General features: G+C 41.7%; 1 protein-coding gene across 1 annotated transcript in view; it reads right to left on the reverse strand.

Annotated features, from left to right (window-relative positions):
- Positions 1-19,819, reverse strand: part of notch1b (notch receptor 1b) — an 89,590-nt gene that overhangs the window by 30,424 nt on the left and 39,347 nt on the right. The window contains exons 11-21 of the mRNA XM_060907060.1: positions 13,953-14,186; positions 13,318-13,428; positions 12,466-12,658; positions 10,494-10,639; positions 10,276-10,389; positions 9,305-9,424; positions 8,990-9,142; positions 8,663-8,891; positions 3,842-4,043; positions 3,417-3,570; positions 3,101-3,285 (exon numbers count right to left, since the gene is read on the reverse strand). Of these exons, the coding sequence (XP_060763043.1) occupies positions 3,101-3,285; positions 3,417-3,570; positions 3,842-4,043; positions 8,663-8,891; positions 8,990-9,142; positions 9,305-9,424; positions 10,276-10,389; positions 10,494-10,639; positions 12,466-12,658; positions 13,318-13,428; positions 13,953-14,186 (1,841 nt within the window). The remainder of the gene's footprint in view (positions 1-3,100; positions 3,286-3,416; positions 3,571-3,841; positions 4,044-8,662; positions 8,892-8,989; positions 9,143-9,304; positions 9,425-10,275; positions 10,390-10,493; positions 10,640-12,465; positions 12,659-13,317; positions 13,429-13,952; positions 14,187-19,819) is intronic.

Below are 19,819 nucleotides of genomic sequence, written 5' to 3' on the forward strand. Positions count from 1 at the left end.
GAAAACTGTTGTCATTTAACACGGTCCGCCACTGCATCTAGAAAAGCAACCTGAACCTGTATTTCGCAGGAAGGAAGCCATTCATCAATTCTATGCAGAAACAACGCCGACTTCTCTGGACCCGAACTTGTCTCAGATGGATCGAAAGACAGTGGAAACGTGTGCTGTGGTTAGATGAGTCCACATTTCAGTTTGTTTTCAGGAAAACTGGATGAGTTCTCAGTGCCAAAGGTGAACACGACCATCCAGTTTGTTATCAGATAAAGGTGCAAAAGCCAGAATGTGTGATGGTATGGCGACCATCAGTGCCCACTGGATGTGTGTGAAGATACCATTGATACATTAGGGCATATACTGGGATTTTAGGGAGACATATTCATCAAGGCGATGTCTCTTCCTGGGAAGACCATGCTTATTTCAGTAGGACAATGCCAGGCCTCATTCTGCATAGGCTACAACAGCGTGACTTCATAGACACAGAGTGCGTGTGTTTGACTGGCCTGCTGCCAGTCCAGATCTGTCTCTTGAGAATGTATGATGCATCATGAAGAGGAGAATCAGACAATGGCAACCACTGACTGAGCAGCTGAAGTCTTGTATCAAGCAAGAATGGACAAAAATTCGAATTGCAAAACTGTGGCAATTAGTATCCTCAGATCCCATACGATTAAAAAGTGTTATTAAAAGGAATGGTGATGTAATACAATGGTAATAATGTCTCTGTCCCAACTTTTTTTGAGTGTGTTGCAAGCATCAAATTCTAACTTTGTTTATATTTACAAAATACAATTAAGTTAGTCAGTAAAACTATTGAAAATCTTTCCTTTGTACTTTTATCCAGGGTTTCTGCAGGCTTGAACAAGTTCAATTTAAGACTTTTTAAGACCTTTTTAAGACCATAACAGGTTAAATTTAAGACTTATGCCGCACAAAAAAAATAAAGAAAATTGGGAGAGCCTGAATTACTTTCGAAATAACAAAATTTATTATCATTCACCAATGAACTCATTACATCCCTAGGGCGCACTCTTGCATTAATGAGGAACTAAGTTGCAGTGGAGCCAAAGACATCCCGCAAATCACTTGAGGATGAGGCGTTCGATTTCGTACGGTTTGCGTGTTGTAACGTTACAGTTTGCACCGAGTTAGCTGATACACCGTCTCGAGATGTGCTTGGACCTGACAACGGTGAACAAAATTGAGTGATGGCATGCGAATGTTGCAGACTTTTATGGGCAGCCTGGTGCTTCTCCGCTTTCGTGTGCGATTCCGGCGCCTTTACACCCAGGGTGCTGAGTTTGAGTGTTCTTTTGCACAATGTGCAGTACGCCTCAAACGGATTGTTTGGTACGCGTTTTAACCAGTCTACGAAATCATTGCGTTCAAGCCAGCAGTCGTTAAACTTGCATTTGCCCATTTTGCTACAAACCGTGACAATAGGGCTGTGCGATATGGGAAAAAATGAATATCCCGATACATTTTCTCCATTTCACGATATACGATATATATCTCGATATATTTAAATCTCCTCTAAAAGGACCCCATGAAATCTAACTTTTACTCTTTACTGTTTTCACTACAATCCCTGCAAATTAAATAACATTCTTGGTTAACTTTACAGGTGGTTTTCAACAACACATTTTAAATTTTCATGTTAGTGATTAATCACAATTGAATTGAAATAAGACTATTTTTATTCAACAAAGATGTGGCACAAACTGCAAAAACAATCTTGAAAAATGCAACAAAGAGGCAATACAATACAGAGCTGCTCAAATCAATAAAGTGCAAGCTCAACACTGAGAAAGACATTTAGCCTAAATAAGAAAAGTGCTCATTCATTAAATTATTTTAAAAAATAGATCTCCAAGCTATTAACCTGACTACTGAGAACCACTGGAACATTCACAATAGAGAGAGAGATTGAGGGAGAGAAGAGAGAGATCTGCAAAACATCATTTTTCTCTTTGCACACTTTTGAACTGAATGTTTTCTGGCTCTGCCTCTCAGATGTGTATAATTCCGCTATTGCCTTCTCTGTAAAATGTCTGCGACCAGGCAACTCATGTTTGGGATCGAGTGTGTTTAGTCATTTTTGGAAGCTTGGTTTTTCCACTATACTAACTGGGATCATGTCTTCGGCAATGACGTTAGTGATTGCATCCGTTATAGCTCTCCATCTCTGACTTGTTTTCTCATATGGGGTGGCTTTGGAGAACGAGGCCGCTATGGTCATTTGTTTAGCTTGTGGGGGGTTTTAGCTTGTGGGCAAGTAGTTCGGAGTTTAAGAGACTCTTCATACTGTACCGGGTGAGTTTCAGGTGATGGAACATATTTGTCATGCTGCTGCCTTTCGTGATGACAGGTTTTTTTGCACACTTTACAAATTGGCATTTGCTGTTCCACGTCCTCCTCGCAATATCCAAAAAATGCCAGATGACTGACCCCTTACTAGTTCTTTTAGGAACCAATTTGTCCGCTTCCATTTTTAATTTGTCGCTGAAATTGACAGAGCTTACACGGTAGCCTACGCAATACCAGCAATTGCACAAACTGAGTCAGCGCTGTAAACCAGAACCAGGAAATCTTCCCGCCGGCAGTGTTGCCAGATACTGCTGACGTTTTCCAGCCCAAAATATGTTCAAAACCCGCCAAAACACCCATAAACCGCCCAACTGGGCAGGAAAACGCCCAATCTGGCAACACAACCGAAACTAGAAAATCTTCCCGGAAGTTCCTTTCAGCACCGAGATGCCAACCAATCCCGGGTGACATCTAGGTGCTGAAAGGAACTTCCGGGAAGATTTTCTACGTGCAGAATAATTCTGCACGTAACCTAGGTCTTAAATTACCCAAATTAGATTTTAGACCAACAGTGCAAAATATCTCTGTATTTTAGACTTTTTTAGGCCTAAAATTGAAAATGTGTAATTTTAGACTTTTTTAGACTCCGCGGACACCCTGTTTATCAGGTAAATAAAGGTTCATGTGAATTCACAAATCACAAATTTTTGTGTTTATTGCATTTTGGAAAACATCCCAACTTTTCTGGAAATGGGGTTAGTACAACTGTGTATCGTTTCGTTGTGTATCAGCTCACCTCACAAGAATATCCTCCCAAGTAATCAGTGCATGTAGCTCCATTCTGGCAAGGGTTGGGGATGCACTCGTCCACCTGCTCCTCACAGTAGCTGCCAGTGTATCCTGCCTGGCACTGGCAATAATGTGTGCTCCCAGCATCCAGACACTGGCCAGAATTACGGCACAATCTGGCAACATCCACACCTACAGAGCAGACAGAGAGAAATTTAGTAAAGGCAAGACCTAAGCAACGAAGTTTGGGTGCAGCATCGACTATAAGCAGACCGTACACTTGCAGCAGGAACTGCATTCACAAACAAACAGATAGTCCTTACCTCGCTGTTTGGCTGCCACCTCACAGGAGACGCTGGGGACATCACAGTAGAAACCAGTCCAGCCTGTCTGGCACTGGCAGTTGTAAGTAGTGCCACTCTGTCTGCAGGTACCCCCATTCTTACAAGGAGATGGCTTACACCAATTCACCAGATCCTGAACAGCACAGGGGATACAACTTTAAATGTTTCTTATTCATCTGTTTATTCTAAAGGTGCAAAACTTGCAGGCATGTTGGATTGTAATCAGAGTGCAGCACTGTTTAGGGATTTCCCTGCTCAAAGATCCCTGATTTATGTCACCAGTTTAACAGGTGTGTTAGCAAAGGAATTTCTTATTCTCTCATTGATACAAAGTTCCATCATTGCTAACAAATATTTGACTTTTTGCTGCAATCAGACTATAAACTGCAGACAGAGGGTTGTACCTGGCAGTTGAAACCATGGTAGCCATGAGGGCAGGTGCACTTGTATGTGCCATAGCTATCCTGGCACGTGCCACCATTCATGCATGGTTTTGAATCACATTCGTTGATGTCATGTTGGCAGTAGTTGCCCGTGAAGCCAGCTGGGCACAGGCAGCTGAATGTATTGATGCCATCCATGCAGGTGCCGCCGTTAAAGCAGGAACTGCATCAAATGCAATAAAGTAAAAAAAAATTAAATCATATAGCTTTGTAACATCATATACCATGTAAGTGACACCTACACTACCGTTCAAAAGTTTGGGGTCACTTTGAAATGTCCTTATTTTTGAAAGAAAAGCACTGTTCTTTTCAATGAAGATCACTTTAAACTAATCAGAAATGCACTCTATACATTGCTAATGTGGTAAATGACTATTCTAGCTGCAAATGTCTGGTTTTTGGTGCAATATCTCCATAGGTGTATAGAGGCCCATTTCCAGCAACTCTCACTCCAGTGTTCTAATGGTACAATGTGTTTGCTCATTGCCTCAGAAGGCTAATGGATGATTAGAAAACCCTTGTACAATCATGTTAGCACAGCTGAAAACAGTTGAGCTCTTTAGAGAAGCTATAAAACTGACCTTCCTTTGAGCAGATTGAGTTTCTGGAGCATCACATTTGTGGGGTCGATTAAATGCTCAAAATGGCCAGAAAAATGTCTTGACTATATTTTCTATTCATTTTACAACTTATGGTGGTAAATAAAAGTGTGACTTTTCATGGAAAACACAAAATTGTCTGGGTGACCCCAAACTTTTGAACGGTAGTGTATCTCAGGAATGTGCAATACGACCACTTTCCTTATATGGTCAATGTTTCCTGCTCTTGTTCCCGTTGACGTGACATTTAATTAAGCACTTAATCCTGCCTAGTTTGGCTGATTGTTTGCACTGTAATTATAAATAATTCATAGCAGATACTGAGTAATATGCTTTATACTACAGCGCTGCAGTATTGGTTGCTAAATCAGAATTAGACTGGTCAGAAGGTGTTGATTAATTTTCTATAACAGCAGCTCTGACAATACTGAAATTCAAGTCACAGGTTTATATTCATGCACTCATTTTATTTAATATGCTATCATTTCTATAGTAATCATATAAAGAAAGGCTGGTGAGGGAAGGGGTGCAGTGTTTATAGCCACTATAGCATAAATGAAATCAGGAACTAATCTCACAGATGTTCCACATATGTGTCACAGATGTTTGTGTTGACAAATTGCTGTGGTATAAGAGGAATAAAACAGGATCGTCAGGCTCATTCTGTTTTTTGCCTGTTTTGATTTCAGCCAAAGATTTTAGTATGACCCTTGGGTTCCCCTAATAAACCTGCTTTGAGTATGCACTGCATTTGTTTCCCATACCCACCCACTGTCAGTGTTTTGTTTCGTCATATCACAACTATTGCTAGAAAATTCACTTTTTGTGTCCATCCTGTACTTGCATGGATGTTTGTCCACCAAAGGGGGCGCCAAGGGGCAGTACAAGCCCAAGCATACAGTCGGAGGAAAATGTTTGTACACCCTTTGGAATTTTTTACATTTCTGCCTAAATTGGTCATAAAACATCATCTGAACTCTCCAGCAATCTTAAGAATGAACAAACAGTGTCTGCTTGAACTAAAACCACCCAAACATTTGCGTTTTATCATATTTTTATTGACCATAAGATGGAATTATTCACAGGATAGGGAGGCATAAGTAAGTACACCCTTTGATTTAGTAGCTGGTTGACCCTCCTCTGGCTGCAATAACGTCAACCAGACGTCTCCTGTAGTTGCAGACTAGACGGGCACAACGATCAGGAGAAATCTTGCACCATTCCTCTTTGCAAAACTGTTGCAATTCAGCAAGATTCCTGGGATGCCTGGAATGGATGGCTTTCTTGAGGTCATGCCACAACATCTCGATTGGATTGAGGTCGGGGCTTTGACTGGGCCATTCCAGAACATGAATTTTGTTCTTCTGAAACCATTCTAATGTCGACCTGCTTCTGTGTTTAGGGTCATTGTCCTGTTGCAGGACCCATCCTCTCTTGAGTTTCAACTTTTTGACAGATTGCCTCAGGTTTTTCTGCAAAATATCTTGATATACTTGAGAATTCATTTTCCCATTGATTATAGCCAGTTGTCCAGGCCCAGAGGCAGCAAAGCACCCCCACACCATGATGCTACCGCCGCCATACTTGACGGTGGGGATGAGGTTTTGCTGATGGTGTGCTGTACCGACTTTCCTCCACACATGATGTGGTGTGTTCCCCCCAAACAATTCAACTTTGGTTTCATCAGACCACAATATGTTTTTCCAGTGGCGCTGAGGAGCATCCAAATGCTTTTTCGCGAACTCCAAACGAGCAGAAATGTTCTTTCTGGACAGCAATGGCTTTCTCCGTGGCCTTCTCCCATGAATCCTGTTCTTGTTCAGTGTCTTTCTTATAGTAGATGTGTCCACAGAGATGTCTGCATGTTTCAGTGATTTCCTCAAGTCTTCAGCGGACACTCTTGGATTCTTTTTTACCTCATTGATGATGACTCGCAGTGCCTTTGGAGTGATCTTCGCAGGGCGGCCACTCCTTGGCAGAGTAACAACTGTTCCAAATTGTCTCCATTTATACACAATTTTTCTAATTGTAGACACATGAACACCAAGGGTCTTAGAGATGGTTTTGTAACCCTTTTTAGCTTTATACAAATCAATTATTTTGTGTCTTAAGTCTTCAGACAGCTCCTTTGAGCGAGGCATGATGCACAGAACATGCCTCTCATCAAAACACACCTTTTAACTGGTTTTCCAGTGGGGTGGGTAGCTTACGACACACCTCAGTGATTGGACATCAGGTTGGCTCACACCTGAGTCAAATTGTTTAATCATCTAATTAGTCTAATTAGCTCTTGGATGAGCCTTAGCTAAGGGTGTACTTACTTATGCCTCCCTATTCTGTCAATATTTCCATCTTATGGCCAATAAAAATATGATAACATGTAATTGTTTGAGTGGTTTTAGTTCAAGCAGACACTGTTTGTTCATTCTTAAGATTGCTGGAGAGTTCAGGCGATGTTTTATGACCAATTTAGGCAGAAATGTAAAAAATTCCAAAGGGTGTACAAACATTTTCCTCCGACTGCAACTGCAACTCCGTTTCCAACCAGGGCTTTGAACCGGTTCAAGGAACGAAAACGAAAACCGGGAACTTTTTCTATTTCACATGGAACAGAAACGAAACCAGAAACTTTATTATTTTTTATGTTCCGGAACAGAAACGCTTATTAAAAATAATGGTAACCGGTTAATACCGTTTTTTATTTCGTTCCTCAAAGTTTCCGTAGCCTACAAATAAAAAAGCCATTCTTCTCCTGTGCAAGTTTCTATGACCCGCTGGGGTTCACTTCCTGTGTGACGTTCGCTGACTGAATGGAGAGAGCGGGAAGGTGGACTACTATCACGTCTCCATGTGATAATAAGTGAGTAAGTGAATTACTGAGTGTCTGAGCAAAGAAGAGCCTGAACGATGCAACCTCCCTATTGGCTGTTTGTAAAAATGTATCAGTTGTTGCCCTTCCCACGGGAATCATCGCGGGCTCGAGAGACGAGACCTGACGAGTTAGTTCGTTGGTAGCAGAACAAAATGTCTGGACACAAATCGGGTTTTCAGAAAAGGAAAGAAAATAAACGGAGGGTTGAAAATACAGAAAAGGAGGCAGAAAATGCAAAACGAGTTTTAAGGTAGGACAAATGGTTACTTTTCTGAGGCAGCCCGCCGTGGCTGCAGGCTTTCAGTTGTGTCATTGAATGGTTACTTTTCTGAGGCAGTCCGCCGTGGCTGCCTGCAGGCTTATTGATTATAGCCCATTTAGTTAAAATAGTTGATATAAAATGTTTATAGTTATAGTTATGTGATGGTTGTCCTGATTTAGACTGGTGTTTTTTTTTTTGTTTTTTTTTGGGGGGGGTTGCACGATGTTGCACCTGGGTCCAGATTAGGGCAGAACCGGCCCTGGCTACATTTCAGGTGTAGTTTGTTTTATGTATGTATGTACTTGCATAGATGTGTACTTGGTCTTCCAATATGGCGCCTAACAAAATCTCGCGGCGCGGTGACGTCATGCGGTAGCCCTCTATAGGGCCTGACTCGCCTTTGGTAACACACTAAACGAATTATCTTTCATTTTTGGCACTTTTTCTGTTTGTGTAGATGGGAAGACATACTGAGAATCCAAATCGCCAACATTTGAAATAATAATTGTTTTGAATTATTTCTTGTCTTATTTAATGAAGGTTGTAATAGAATTAGCCTACATTTGGCTTAAGCTGGATGAGACAGAGACATAACTTTATAGCCATTTGTTAAACAGCTGACAGGGAACGTAATTAACCGTTCCGGGAACGAAATTTTTTTGTTCTAACCGGTTCGGAAACGTCTATTTAATGGTGGAACCCAAAACCGGAAACGTTAAAATTCCGTTTCTGTTCGGAACGAACCAATAGGAAAAAAATTCTGGTTCAAAGCCCTGTTTCCAACACAACATGATCTTACCTAATCTTTTGCCAGCTTTCTTACGCACCTTAAAGGAAGTGTTTTCAAAATCAGGGCTGATCCTGAATCACATTTAGTTTTCTGTACCCACTGTAAGAATAATCTTAAAATCAACTCCAAATGGCTACGACAATTGACCGTTGTAGGTAAAACAGTGAAGGCAGTATGTGTGTAAAGGTTGTGATTTACACATAAGAACCTGACTCAACTGATCCTGCAAAAAGAAGAGCAAATGGAGGTTGGGTTTTACCTCTCAGTGCAGTCTTGTGTGTTGGTCTCGCAATGAATGCCACTGAAACCAGGCAGGCACGTGCAGGTGTAGCTGTTCACGCAGTCTGTGCAGTTGGCTCCGTTCTTGCACGGATTGCTTTCACACTCATTGATGTCCTCCTCACATTCGGGACCACGGAATCCCGGGAGGCAAGTGCATGTAAATGCATCTATGCCGTCTTTGCAGACCCCACCATTGCTGCACGGGTCTGGGTGAAACACAAGTGGGGGTTGTACCGTATGCATCATGGAAGAAGCAAGAAAGAAAAAACTCAGAGTGTGGAAAACGAGTAGGATATGGGCTTACTGGGCTTGCAGTTGTCAATATCAGTCTCACAGTTGCGGCCAGTGTAGCCTGACTTGCAATTGCACTTGTAGCTGCCAATGGAGTTCTGGCAGATGGCGCCATTGAGACATGGGTTTTTCACACACTCATTGACATCAATCTCACACGTCTGACCTGCAATAATAGGAAAGGAAATCAGATGCAACAAGCATGCAACAAATGTACTTTGGACTTCCTTTAAAAGCAGTGAAGTATTTGATTATAACGAGCAAGTCGCACGCTATTGTCAATAAACTTTCCTTCCTTATTTGGCTGTGTTGTTCGGTGATTACTAACCTTGCCAGCCTTCAGGGCACATGCATGAGAATCTCTCATAATCTTCTGACTCCTTACACACCCCATCATTCTTACAGGGTTTGGGACTGCAAGGGTCTAACAAAGTTTCACATTTCTCACCTGTGAATCACAAAATACAACCTAGTTAACCCAGTTCAGCTGGTTCAAATGATTAATAGTATTTATCAGTGCAACTTTGTTTGAGTTGCTGCTTTTGGGTCTTCCTCCGAAAACAAAAACCCAAAGAACGGAACTAACCCAGAGGAAGACACTCTTGCATTCTTAACAGCTCTATATTTAGTTAAGGACACTAGATTTGGAAAAGGCCCTTTAAAGATTCGGCACTTCTCAGAGACATTAGCATTTCATCACTGGTGAGAAGAGGTGGGTGGCCTCACAGCCCGTCTTCCTATCTGTTTCCACGACACCAGGCCCCTACAGGAAGCCAGCAGGCCTTTCCGACCATTGTCTTTCCATTTGCTTTTCTGTGAGACAGGAAGCAAGGCAAACAGGAAATGTGTCAGGCTACTGTTCCCACCCAGCCCGGACCAGGACCTGCTTGTTATTCCAGCTCCAACCCAGTGTGGATTTTTCCGCCAAAAAAAAAAAAGTTTTGGAAATGAACATGATTTCAATCCAATGAATGATCCTGTCTGTTTTGTAAAATAATACAGAGAAAGGAAAGAATGTGGACTCTTCTGCAAACACATTCTCATACTGTTATCAGAACCACTTTTTATTCAACAGACCAGGATGACCAAACAGGCAATCAGCTTGTGGAGAAAGGAAAAAGGAAGCGCTGTTGCTGAACCAAGCACAGAACATGACCTTGGGAGCACGTTTTTCGTATATCTGTATTTTGGAAGTGGAAGACGAATGAACAAGCAAGGAAAATGTCAAAGAAAAATAAAACTTTGCTCAAAAATGTCAACCTCAAGATGTGGAATGATAATAAACAATCAAGCTTGTACCAGTGTAAGGCAGCACACAGTTGCATTTGTAGCCAGCCACATCGTCAATGCAAGTCCCCTGGTTTAAGCATGGGTTTGAAGCACACTCATTAATGTTTGTCTGGCAGTTAGGACCTAAGAAGAAAATCATGAAACCCAAGTCAGTTTGACTGAGACTATGAACGGAGCCACCACACAGGTATACAGTACACTGGCAGCACGAATTGAGCAGTACTAACCACTGAAGCCAGCTTGGCAGGTGCACACATAACCACTGGTCATGTCCTTACAGGTGCCACCGTTCATGCAGGGGTTGGACTCACACTCATTGTTGTTGATGTCGCAGTTGGTGCCACTCCAACCCGAATCACAAATACAGTTGTAACTACAGACAAAAAGTGGCATACATGAGATATTATTGTTACATTATTCAATTTTTAATGGTGTTTATATCAGAAAAATAAATAAAAAGTCAATAACGGACCTCATGCACCATCAGCACAATGTCAAAACAATTATTTGTTTAAAAAAATAAATACATTTCCAAGGCTTAATAACCAAAATTTTAACACCGTACTGAGAAAAGAACAAAACCCCTTACTTTAAACTCACTTACAAATAAAAGCCTATAGTAAGGCCAGTTGTTGGGACAATCAATAAATGTCCATACAAAGCATGTTTTTATAGAACACATTTATATATTCTTCAATGATAGGCATTTGCAAATTAAGCTCTAAAACTGGACGGCACGGTGGTGTAGTGGTTAGCGCTGTCGCCTCACAGCAAGAAGGTCCGGGTTCGAGCCTCGTGGCCGGCGAGGGCCTTTCTGTGTGGAGTTTGCATGTTCTCCCCGTGTCCGTGTGGGTTTCCTCCGGGTGCTCCGGTTTCCCCCACAGTCCAAAGACATGCAGGTTAGGTTAACTGGTGACTCTAAATTGACCGTGAGTGTGAATGGTTGTCTGTGTCTATTGGTGCGTTCATGTGCTATGGGAATTATGGTAAATACCAAACGCTGACATGGAAAGCACACATGAACGCCCCCTCTTGTGGTATTTTCCACTGGGCAACTCGTAGAAAATTTTGATACACGAGTTGCCGAGATGAGATGAACTTTAACCTTTTCAACATGGCGGCGAGTGGTACAAGACTAGCTTATGAACCAAGAAAGAAGTGGTTTTCACCTACGGAAAGCTGACTCTCACCTTTTAAATGAGTCATGTTATGTATATTATATTATTATAATATGTATATTATAGCCTAATACAAAATATTCTGTGGCTGTCCAAAGAACGCCAACAATGATCTAGATACTGGCTACTCTCATTGTGGCTACAGCCAAATTTCCAAAAACTGCGTGGCATTCAATGTGTTAAGAAAATCTCTACTTGTCATGATCAGGAAATATTCAGCATTATTTACCTTTTGATAACTCATATTCCTGCTGCAGCTGATGAACAAGTCAATCTATAATTGTTTTAGCCAAATAACAGGCCTGATTCTGAATCTGGTCCACCATCTTTAATTTGTCAACAACAACAAAAGCATGTGAACACAACACACTGGTAAACACCGCTTCCCAACTGGAAAATATCATCTTCCCATAGCACATGAACGCAGCATATGTGTCAGCCCTGTGATGACCTGGCGACTTGTCCAGGGTGTACCCCGCCTTTCGCCCGTAGTCAGCTGGGATAGGCTCCAGCTTGCCTGCGACCCTGTAGAACAGGATAAAGCGGCTAGAGATAATGAGATGAGATGAGATGAGATGAGATGAGATGAGATGAGAGCTCTAAAACCTTCTGAGAGAGAGAAGAATTTGAAGTTTTGCATTGCAAAAGTGTGGCTCAAAATAAACACCTAAGTGCCTCAGGTTCGGTCTGATTGTAAATGGATCCCATAAAGGTTACAGAACATGCATGCATCCATAATTACGTTTTACTTTTTTTTGCTTCAGTACTTGAAATTTGATTAAAACTACAAGAAACAGCTTTGGTATGACTGTCTCATTCTACATATGTGACAGAACTGAAGAATTGTCCTTGGACTTTTAGCTTTGAGTGAATTTTGACTGAATAGTTCTTATCTTTCTTATCATAGGAAACTGTGAAAATTATTGTCCATGTTGATCATATGTGACAGATGAGGTGGAGGAATGTTAAGTTAATAAAACACTACAGTTTGTCTTTAATAAGGGAAACAAGGACATCATACCCATTGACTTTGTCTTCACAGCGTCCATGAATGCAAGGGTTACTGAGACACTCGTTGAGTTGAGACTGACAGGTGGGGTCATGATAGCCATCAAGGCACTGACAGGTGAAACCGTTGATTCCATCGATACACGTTCCTCCATTGTGACAGGGGTTGATTGCACACTCATCGATATTGATGTTACACATTTTTCCTGTGTTGGAAAAAAAAAAAAAAAGAGTCAGCACTTCACATTAGTGTTAAAATTACTAACTCAGACATAATACATATATATAAATACATTTTCCTTTTCCAATAAACTGAATCGCCTCATTCACTGATTGTTTTTGTCCACGGCTTTTTGCCGCCACTTGAAGCAGCGCCACCATTCAGCTGACGCAAGGCACAGCATGAAAAGAGCGGTTTCATTTGTCGTTCTTCTTTAAATCGGCCGCCAACTTTCCCCTTTTAAAAGATCGGCTTACACAAATCTTTTGCACATCTTTTGTCCCTTAAACCCCCCCCCAGATGCCTGGCAGCTCTTTACGCTGAATGGGCGAGCAGGGGTGGTTGCATGTTGGAGCACCAGGTGGGGGATTGGGAGGGAGCGTAAGGCAACACCGCAGCCAGAGTGTGTACTCGCTGGCCAGCTGTCCCTCCACACCCTGATTTGTGGCAAACTCACCTGGGGAGGCTTTTGTCACCACCCATTTCCCACTGCCTTTAGAGTGCCATTCTCTTATCTGATCTCCACACGCTTTTAAAAAATACAACTCATAAACATTTCTAATATAAAATCTGTCAATAAACAAGGTATAGTGGTATAGTTAAACTATCTATCAACTATGAAGTGATCTGTGTGTATTTCCAGACCTGTGTATCCCGGCTCGCAGGCACACTCATATCCATTGATCTTGTCAATGCACTTGCCATAGTCACATGGGTTGCTCTTACAGTCGTCCACATTGACTTCACAGTTAACACCTGTGAACCAAAATCCAGTCAAATTCTACAGAAAAACTATTCCAAGAGACATAATCAGTTGTTAAGGATTTATTCAATGCAGTCAAATCAAAGTCAAAGTCCTTCCCGTGCCAGGACATGGTCTTCCCAGGCAGCCTCCCACCCCAGTACTAACCCAGCCCCTTAGGCATATTGATTGGGCAATGCCAATCTCCACGTCTATAGCCCTCGGCCTCTCGCCTGTACAGCTAGGGTTACAGTGGAGGGCTGGTCCTCTGGTAACCACGAGAGTTTGACTCCCCACTCACATCTGTATTGGAGTGTGACTTGTCACACGGCGGTAGGTACCATTTTTATGATGGTCTTTGGTATGACCCTACCGCGAGTAGGACTCACAATCTCCCGATTCAGAGGCGGATACGCATTCAATGCAGTAAGCTTGCTAAAATTCATTCACATTTTCATGGCTATACAGTATACGTATGTGTAAGCTTCAGCATCTAAACCACAGCAGACTGTAACAGAATTCTAGATTAATTCCTCACCTGAGGTTCCTCTCGGACAAACACACAGGTAAGAATTTGCCCGGTCTTGACAGGTGCCTCCGTTCTGGCATGGCTGGCTCAGACACTCGTTGATGTTGACTTCACACAGTCGACCGGAGTAACCCAGGTGGCACTGGCAAGTGAAGCTGGCTAGGCCATCCTTACAGGAGCCATAGTGACACGGATTGGATAGACACTCATCGATATCAGCCTCACAGTGCTGTCCTGTGTAACCTGGACAATAACAGAGAATACTTTATACTACTGTTTTTCTCATATAGGCTGTTGGCCAAGCCGCAAAAACTTCATCAATCCCTGGATCCAGAGTACAATCATTTTTAGATCCATAGCTAAAATATTACTGTTAACATGGTAACCATGATTTGTCAAGGTTGCTGTGGAAGAACTCGAGGGGTCTGCACTTAGCCTCCAGGCCTTCTTGCTCAAAATTAGTGCATCATCTCACTCATGCTTTCGTCTCTGAATGGACAGAAATCCCCACAGACACATTCCAAGATGTACTGGAAAGCCTTCCCAGAGGTTGTTATAGCAGCAAAGAGGGGCAACTCCATATTAATGCCCATGGCTTTGGAATGGGTTGTTCAATAAGCACACATGGGTGTGGTGGTCAGGTGTCCCATATATCTGGCCACATACTATGATTGTGCACAGTATGAACTGATTCAGAGATCTAACTTAAGCCCTATTCGCACGGGATAAGTATTACCTATGGACCTCTGGTAATTCGCAATTACCCCCGCACCTCTGTGTTATTGTGTGGCGCATTCGGACGGGATAAGCAAAAGTCTGTAATTCACTGAATTTACAGACATTGTGACCGGATGTGTCGTAAGTTCACAACATCCTGTTTCGTCTTCTTGGAGCTGTTTCTGCTTATCTGGTTCAAATACGGGATAGGCCTACTGCCACTTGCCCCTGAAATGCTGTTTATCAAAATTTCACCCGTATCCTCCATTATTCACTCCAGAAAAGTACAAGAGACGCGCGTTTAATAATTACAAACACAGACATGCGCATTCACACGGGACTTGTATTACCACTGGACGTCTGTGTTTTGCCGAAACACAGTAGGTAATTCGCGGCGGAATTATTACTTGGCAAATTACGGACATGGCACATTTGCACGGGACTAAGAACTCAGACATTCTCCGTAATTATTCCGAATTACCAGAGGTCCACAGGTAATACTTATCCCGTGCAAATAGGGCTAAAGACAAATCCATTGTATCAGACAGTAAATCACCATGTAGTTATGGTTAGATTACACTCACAGGTCACTTTCATAGGAACTTGTTCTTGATTCTAAGATTCCTGTTCTTGGCTGGCAGGAGTGGAACCCAGTGTGGCCTTCTGCTGTTGAATACTGCTTTTCTGCTCACCACGGTTGTAAAGAGTTACTATGAGTTGCTATATTCTTCCTGGCAGCTCGAGCCAATCTCTCCATTTTCCTCTGATCTCTCTTATCAACAAGGTGCTTCCACCCACAGAACTGTCACTCACTCAGTGGTTTTTGTTTTTCACACCATTCTGTGTAAACTCTAGAGACTGTTGTGTGTGAAAACCCCAGGAGATCAGCAGTTTCTGAAATACTCAAATCAGTCCATCGGGCACCATCGCCCATGCCACAGTGAACGTCACAGAGATCAGAATTGTTCCCATTCTGATGATTGACGTGAACATTAACTGAATCTCTTGATCTGTATCTGCATGATTTTATGCACTGTGCTGCTGTCAAGGGACTGGCTGATTAGAGAACTGCATAAAACAGCAGGTGTATGGGTGTACCTAATAAAGTGGCTGGTGAGTGTAGACGGTAGTAGACAGTAGCTGTTTGACAGTCTGTTAGTACAATGATATAATAACAATGACAAAGGAAATAGTTTTTAATCAAATGTACGTTTTATTATAAAGTTTGGTTTTGTGTTTTAATACAGTCCAAGTATTCGGCAGTATGTTCTTCATCATATGAATATAACTTTCCTAAAGAGCCCCGCACCTCCTTCTGAACAGAAGGGTGTGAGAAAGATGTGAGTCGCAACATATTTCCATATCTTAGTGTTATATTTTAAAATACAAGAACTTTGGACATGAATAAAAATGAATATATATATATCATATGTAAATGTAACAATAACAAACATAAGATAAACATAAAATTAAATTACATTCAATCACTTTGCTTAGCAAACTGTCTAATCTAGACTGCGTGTATGTCTAAGAAACTCTCTGGGCAAATAAAGCTCAATGTTTATTTCTGGGGTTTGCTATGCTGATCAGGATTAGCTGAAGAAGAGAAAAAAAAGACCATGAGAGGCAGCTGACTGCTCTTTTTATTTTATATATGGGTCTGTCTCAGAAACTGGGTACTGTGGGGGTACCCCACTAAATATACTCACAGTCAATAAACTATATGGTTTTGAATGATGATGTTGGTTTTAATTTGAAATAAAATGATGAAAGAAATAATACAGATAAAACTAAATCTTTGATGTGAATACTCTATTCAGAATTTGGCAAAAATTCTGCAAATTTGTGGAAAAATGGCGGCTTGATCTGGGACATGATAAATGGTTGACTACATCGCATTCCCTTAAAAAGGTTGCAGTCCACTGAAAAGTCTACAGTTATCACTAATTGTATTTTAAGTTGTAACTTTAGACGCCTAAGGATTGGTGCGCTCACAGAATAATCATAACCGTAATAAAACATCATGCAAAATATTTGATCACCGTTGTAACTCCATTTTCCGGAGACCCAAAACCAATACAATCGCGTGTTTTGATCTAAACGGAAAGCCTCAGGGTCGAGGTCACTACCTCACCAAAAGTAGTAACTTAAAATCACTACGCCGTATAAAAATTTAGTTATAAATCTGCAATTTTGTTTTTTAAAACGAAAGCTGAAAGTTAGGTATAGAATATGTTTCTTACAGAATATGTTACGATGGTAGCTGGTCTTGTATGAATTTCTGAGCTATAAAATGAGTTGTGGTCTATTTTTTACCGTAGCGTGTTATTTGTGTGCGGGGAAGGACACACGTTAACAATTTGCATGTGTAGAATGGAATTTTCCACTCCAGCAGTTAGAAGTTGATCGTGCTTCCATTTGCGGTCTCTCTGTTACGCGAGTGATCTGTTCGGACGTTATCACTGAAAAGGTGAGTTTTAACAGTTTTATTTTGTTTTAGTCTTGCAGTATAAGGCAATAGAATGTTTCTTTTTCATTTTACTTTCATATTTCGTAGTGTTTGCGTATTTTTGGCCAATATTTTGCAACCATGGTCAATTTAGATTGAACTTTTGACAGAATCTACGGCCAGTCATTTTGCCCCGCCTCCGCCTTGCGCTCTGTCCAGTGCGGTAGTGATGTCCCGTTGCTCGTGCGCCGCAGCAGAGACCCGCGCGACCTTCAGTTGGTACAGTCGCTGTTCTTTTACCACCGCCGTTATTCTCATCTTTCTGGTGTGTTCTTGATTTTTCCATTGTGTCCTATTTCACCATATCAAATACCCAAAATGTATCATATTACTCATATTTAAGTGAATAATCAATACAGTCATCATAACTTGGCATTTTTAACCCAAGCGATCAAAAAGAGGAAAATTATTCAATATTTTCACTCCTCTGTGAAGGAGGGGCTTTAATTCTTCATGATGTAGTTATTTTATATGTAAATCAATTTTACAAAAGCATTTGAATTGTAATGAAAAACTTTTTCCACAGTGGAGGCCAGATAAAGCAAGATACTACCTTTATTCTTATTAAACATGACAAAAGAAACATTGAGTGTTCGATAAATGCAAAAAAAATTGGAAAATTAGAAAAAAAAATTTTGACCATAATGTCCCAAATGAGAGACCAGTTTCTGAGACGGACCTATATATATATATATTCACTGGATATGAGCAATTGCGCACTCTGATTGTGGGTGGCACAGTGGTGTAAGTGGTTAGCACAGTCACCTCACAGCAAGAAGGTTCTGGGTTCGAGCCCAGCAGCCGGTTGGGGCCTTTCTGTGTGGAGTTTGCATGTTCTCCTCCGGGTGCTCCGGTTTCCCCTACAGTCCCCCATGCGGTTAATATGGGACAGCCTTGGGCTGAGGTGCCCTTGAGCGAGGCACCTAACTGCTCCCCGGGCGCTGTTAGCATGGGTGCTGTTAGCATGGCTGCCCACTGCTCTGGGTATGTGTGTGTGCTCATTGCATGTGTGTGTTCACTGCTTCAGATGGGTTAAATGCAGAGAGGAATTTCACAAGTGTGTGATGAATAAAGTTAGAGAAAAACAAAATGGCAGAGCATGTTGCTGAACCAACCGTGGATGAAATAAAAACTCTATTCAAAAACAAAACCCCAAAAAATACAAAAAAGCAACAAAATATGGAATGAAAGTATTTGATGGTAAGAATGTGTCTTTTTTAAATTTTTCAGTAATTATTATTATAGCATCCTCATTGACTATGTTATGAGAACTGCAATGAACAATCCATTATATGGAATAACCTTGAATGGCAAAAAGAAGCTTACGGGCTTAGATTTTGCAGACAATCTTGCAATACTAGCACTGGATGACACAACTCTACAAGATATGACAAGAAGTTTGGAACAAAATGCTGCCAAGGTGGGTTTATGTATAAGTAGTGAAAAGACAAAAACACTGCATGTGGGTAACCAAGTTAGTCCACAACCAATTACTGTTAACCAACAACCTGTTGAAGATGTCAGACACTTCATATATTTGGAAAGTACCATGGCTAGTGATGGCAACATAGATCGAGACATCAACATCAGACTGGGAAAAGCGGCGGCAGTTTTCGGGAAGCTTAACAACATATGGAACTCGAAGACTATCTCACTGAGTATTAAATTACAACTATACACATCCATAGTGATCTCAACAGCAACTTCTGCATGCGAGACCTGGAAAAGCACTAACAAAATAGCACACAAACTTGATGTATTCCACCAAAGATGCCTGAGGAAAATACTGAAGATCACATACAGAGACAGAATCAGAAATGAAGAAATACTAGCAAGAACTGGACAACAACCGCTAAGTGTAACAGTAGAACAACGCAGAATGAGGTTTGCTGGACCCAGACTTAGACTGGACAACAACAGGTTGGTGAAGCAAGCAATGCATTGGTCACCAATAGATGGAAGGCGCATGAGGGGCAGACCTAAGACAACATGGAGGTCAACATTTAGAGAGGACTTGGCGGTGAGGGGACTCACATGGGAAAAGGGAAACAACGCCGCCCAAGACAGAAGACGATGGAGAGGACTTTCTGCCCTTTGTCCCCCCAGGGATCGGAGGAACTAATACTCGTCTCATCTCATCTCATTATCTCTAGCCGCTTTATCCTGTTCTACAGGGTCGCAGGCAAGCTGGAGCCTATCCCAGCTGACTACGGGTGAAAGGCGGGGTACACCCTGGACAAGTCGCCAGGTCATCACAGGGCTGACACATAGACACAGACAACCATTCACACTCACATTCACACCTACGGTCAATTTAGAGTCACCAGTTAACCTAACCTGCATGTCTTTGGACTGTGGGGGAAACCGGAGCACCCGGAGGAAACCCACACGGACACGGGGAGAACATGCAAACGCCGCACAGAAAGGCCCTCGCCGGCCACGGGGCTCGAACCCGGACCTTCTTGCTGTGAGGCGACAGCGCTAACCACTACACCACCGTGCCGCCCAGAACTAATACTAATACAATAAATTATTATCGCATTTTTCACAAATTGCTACTGTCATTTCGGTGGCTTGTTTACATTCTAAGCAGAAATGATTTTGTCAGACATTTTGTATAAAGTTTTTATTGATTGAATTTGCAAAAAAT

This window comes from Neoarius graeffei, chromosome 24 (genome assembly GCF_027579695.1).
Source record: "Neoarius graeffei isolate fNeoGra1 chromosome 24, fNeoGra1.pri, whole genome shotgun sequence".
In the NCBI taxonomy this organism is placed as follows: domain Eukaryota; kingdom Metazoa; phylum Chordata; class Actinopteri; order Siluriformes; family Ariidae; genus Neoarius; species Neoarius graeffei.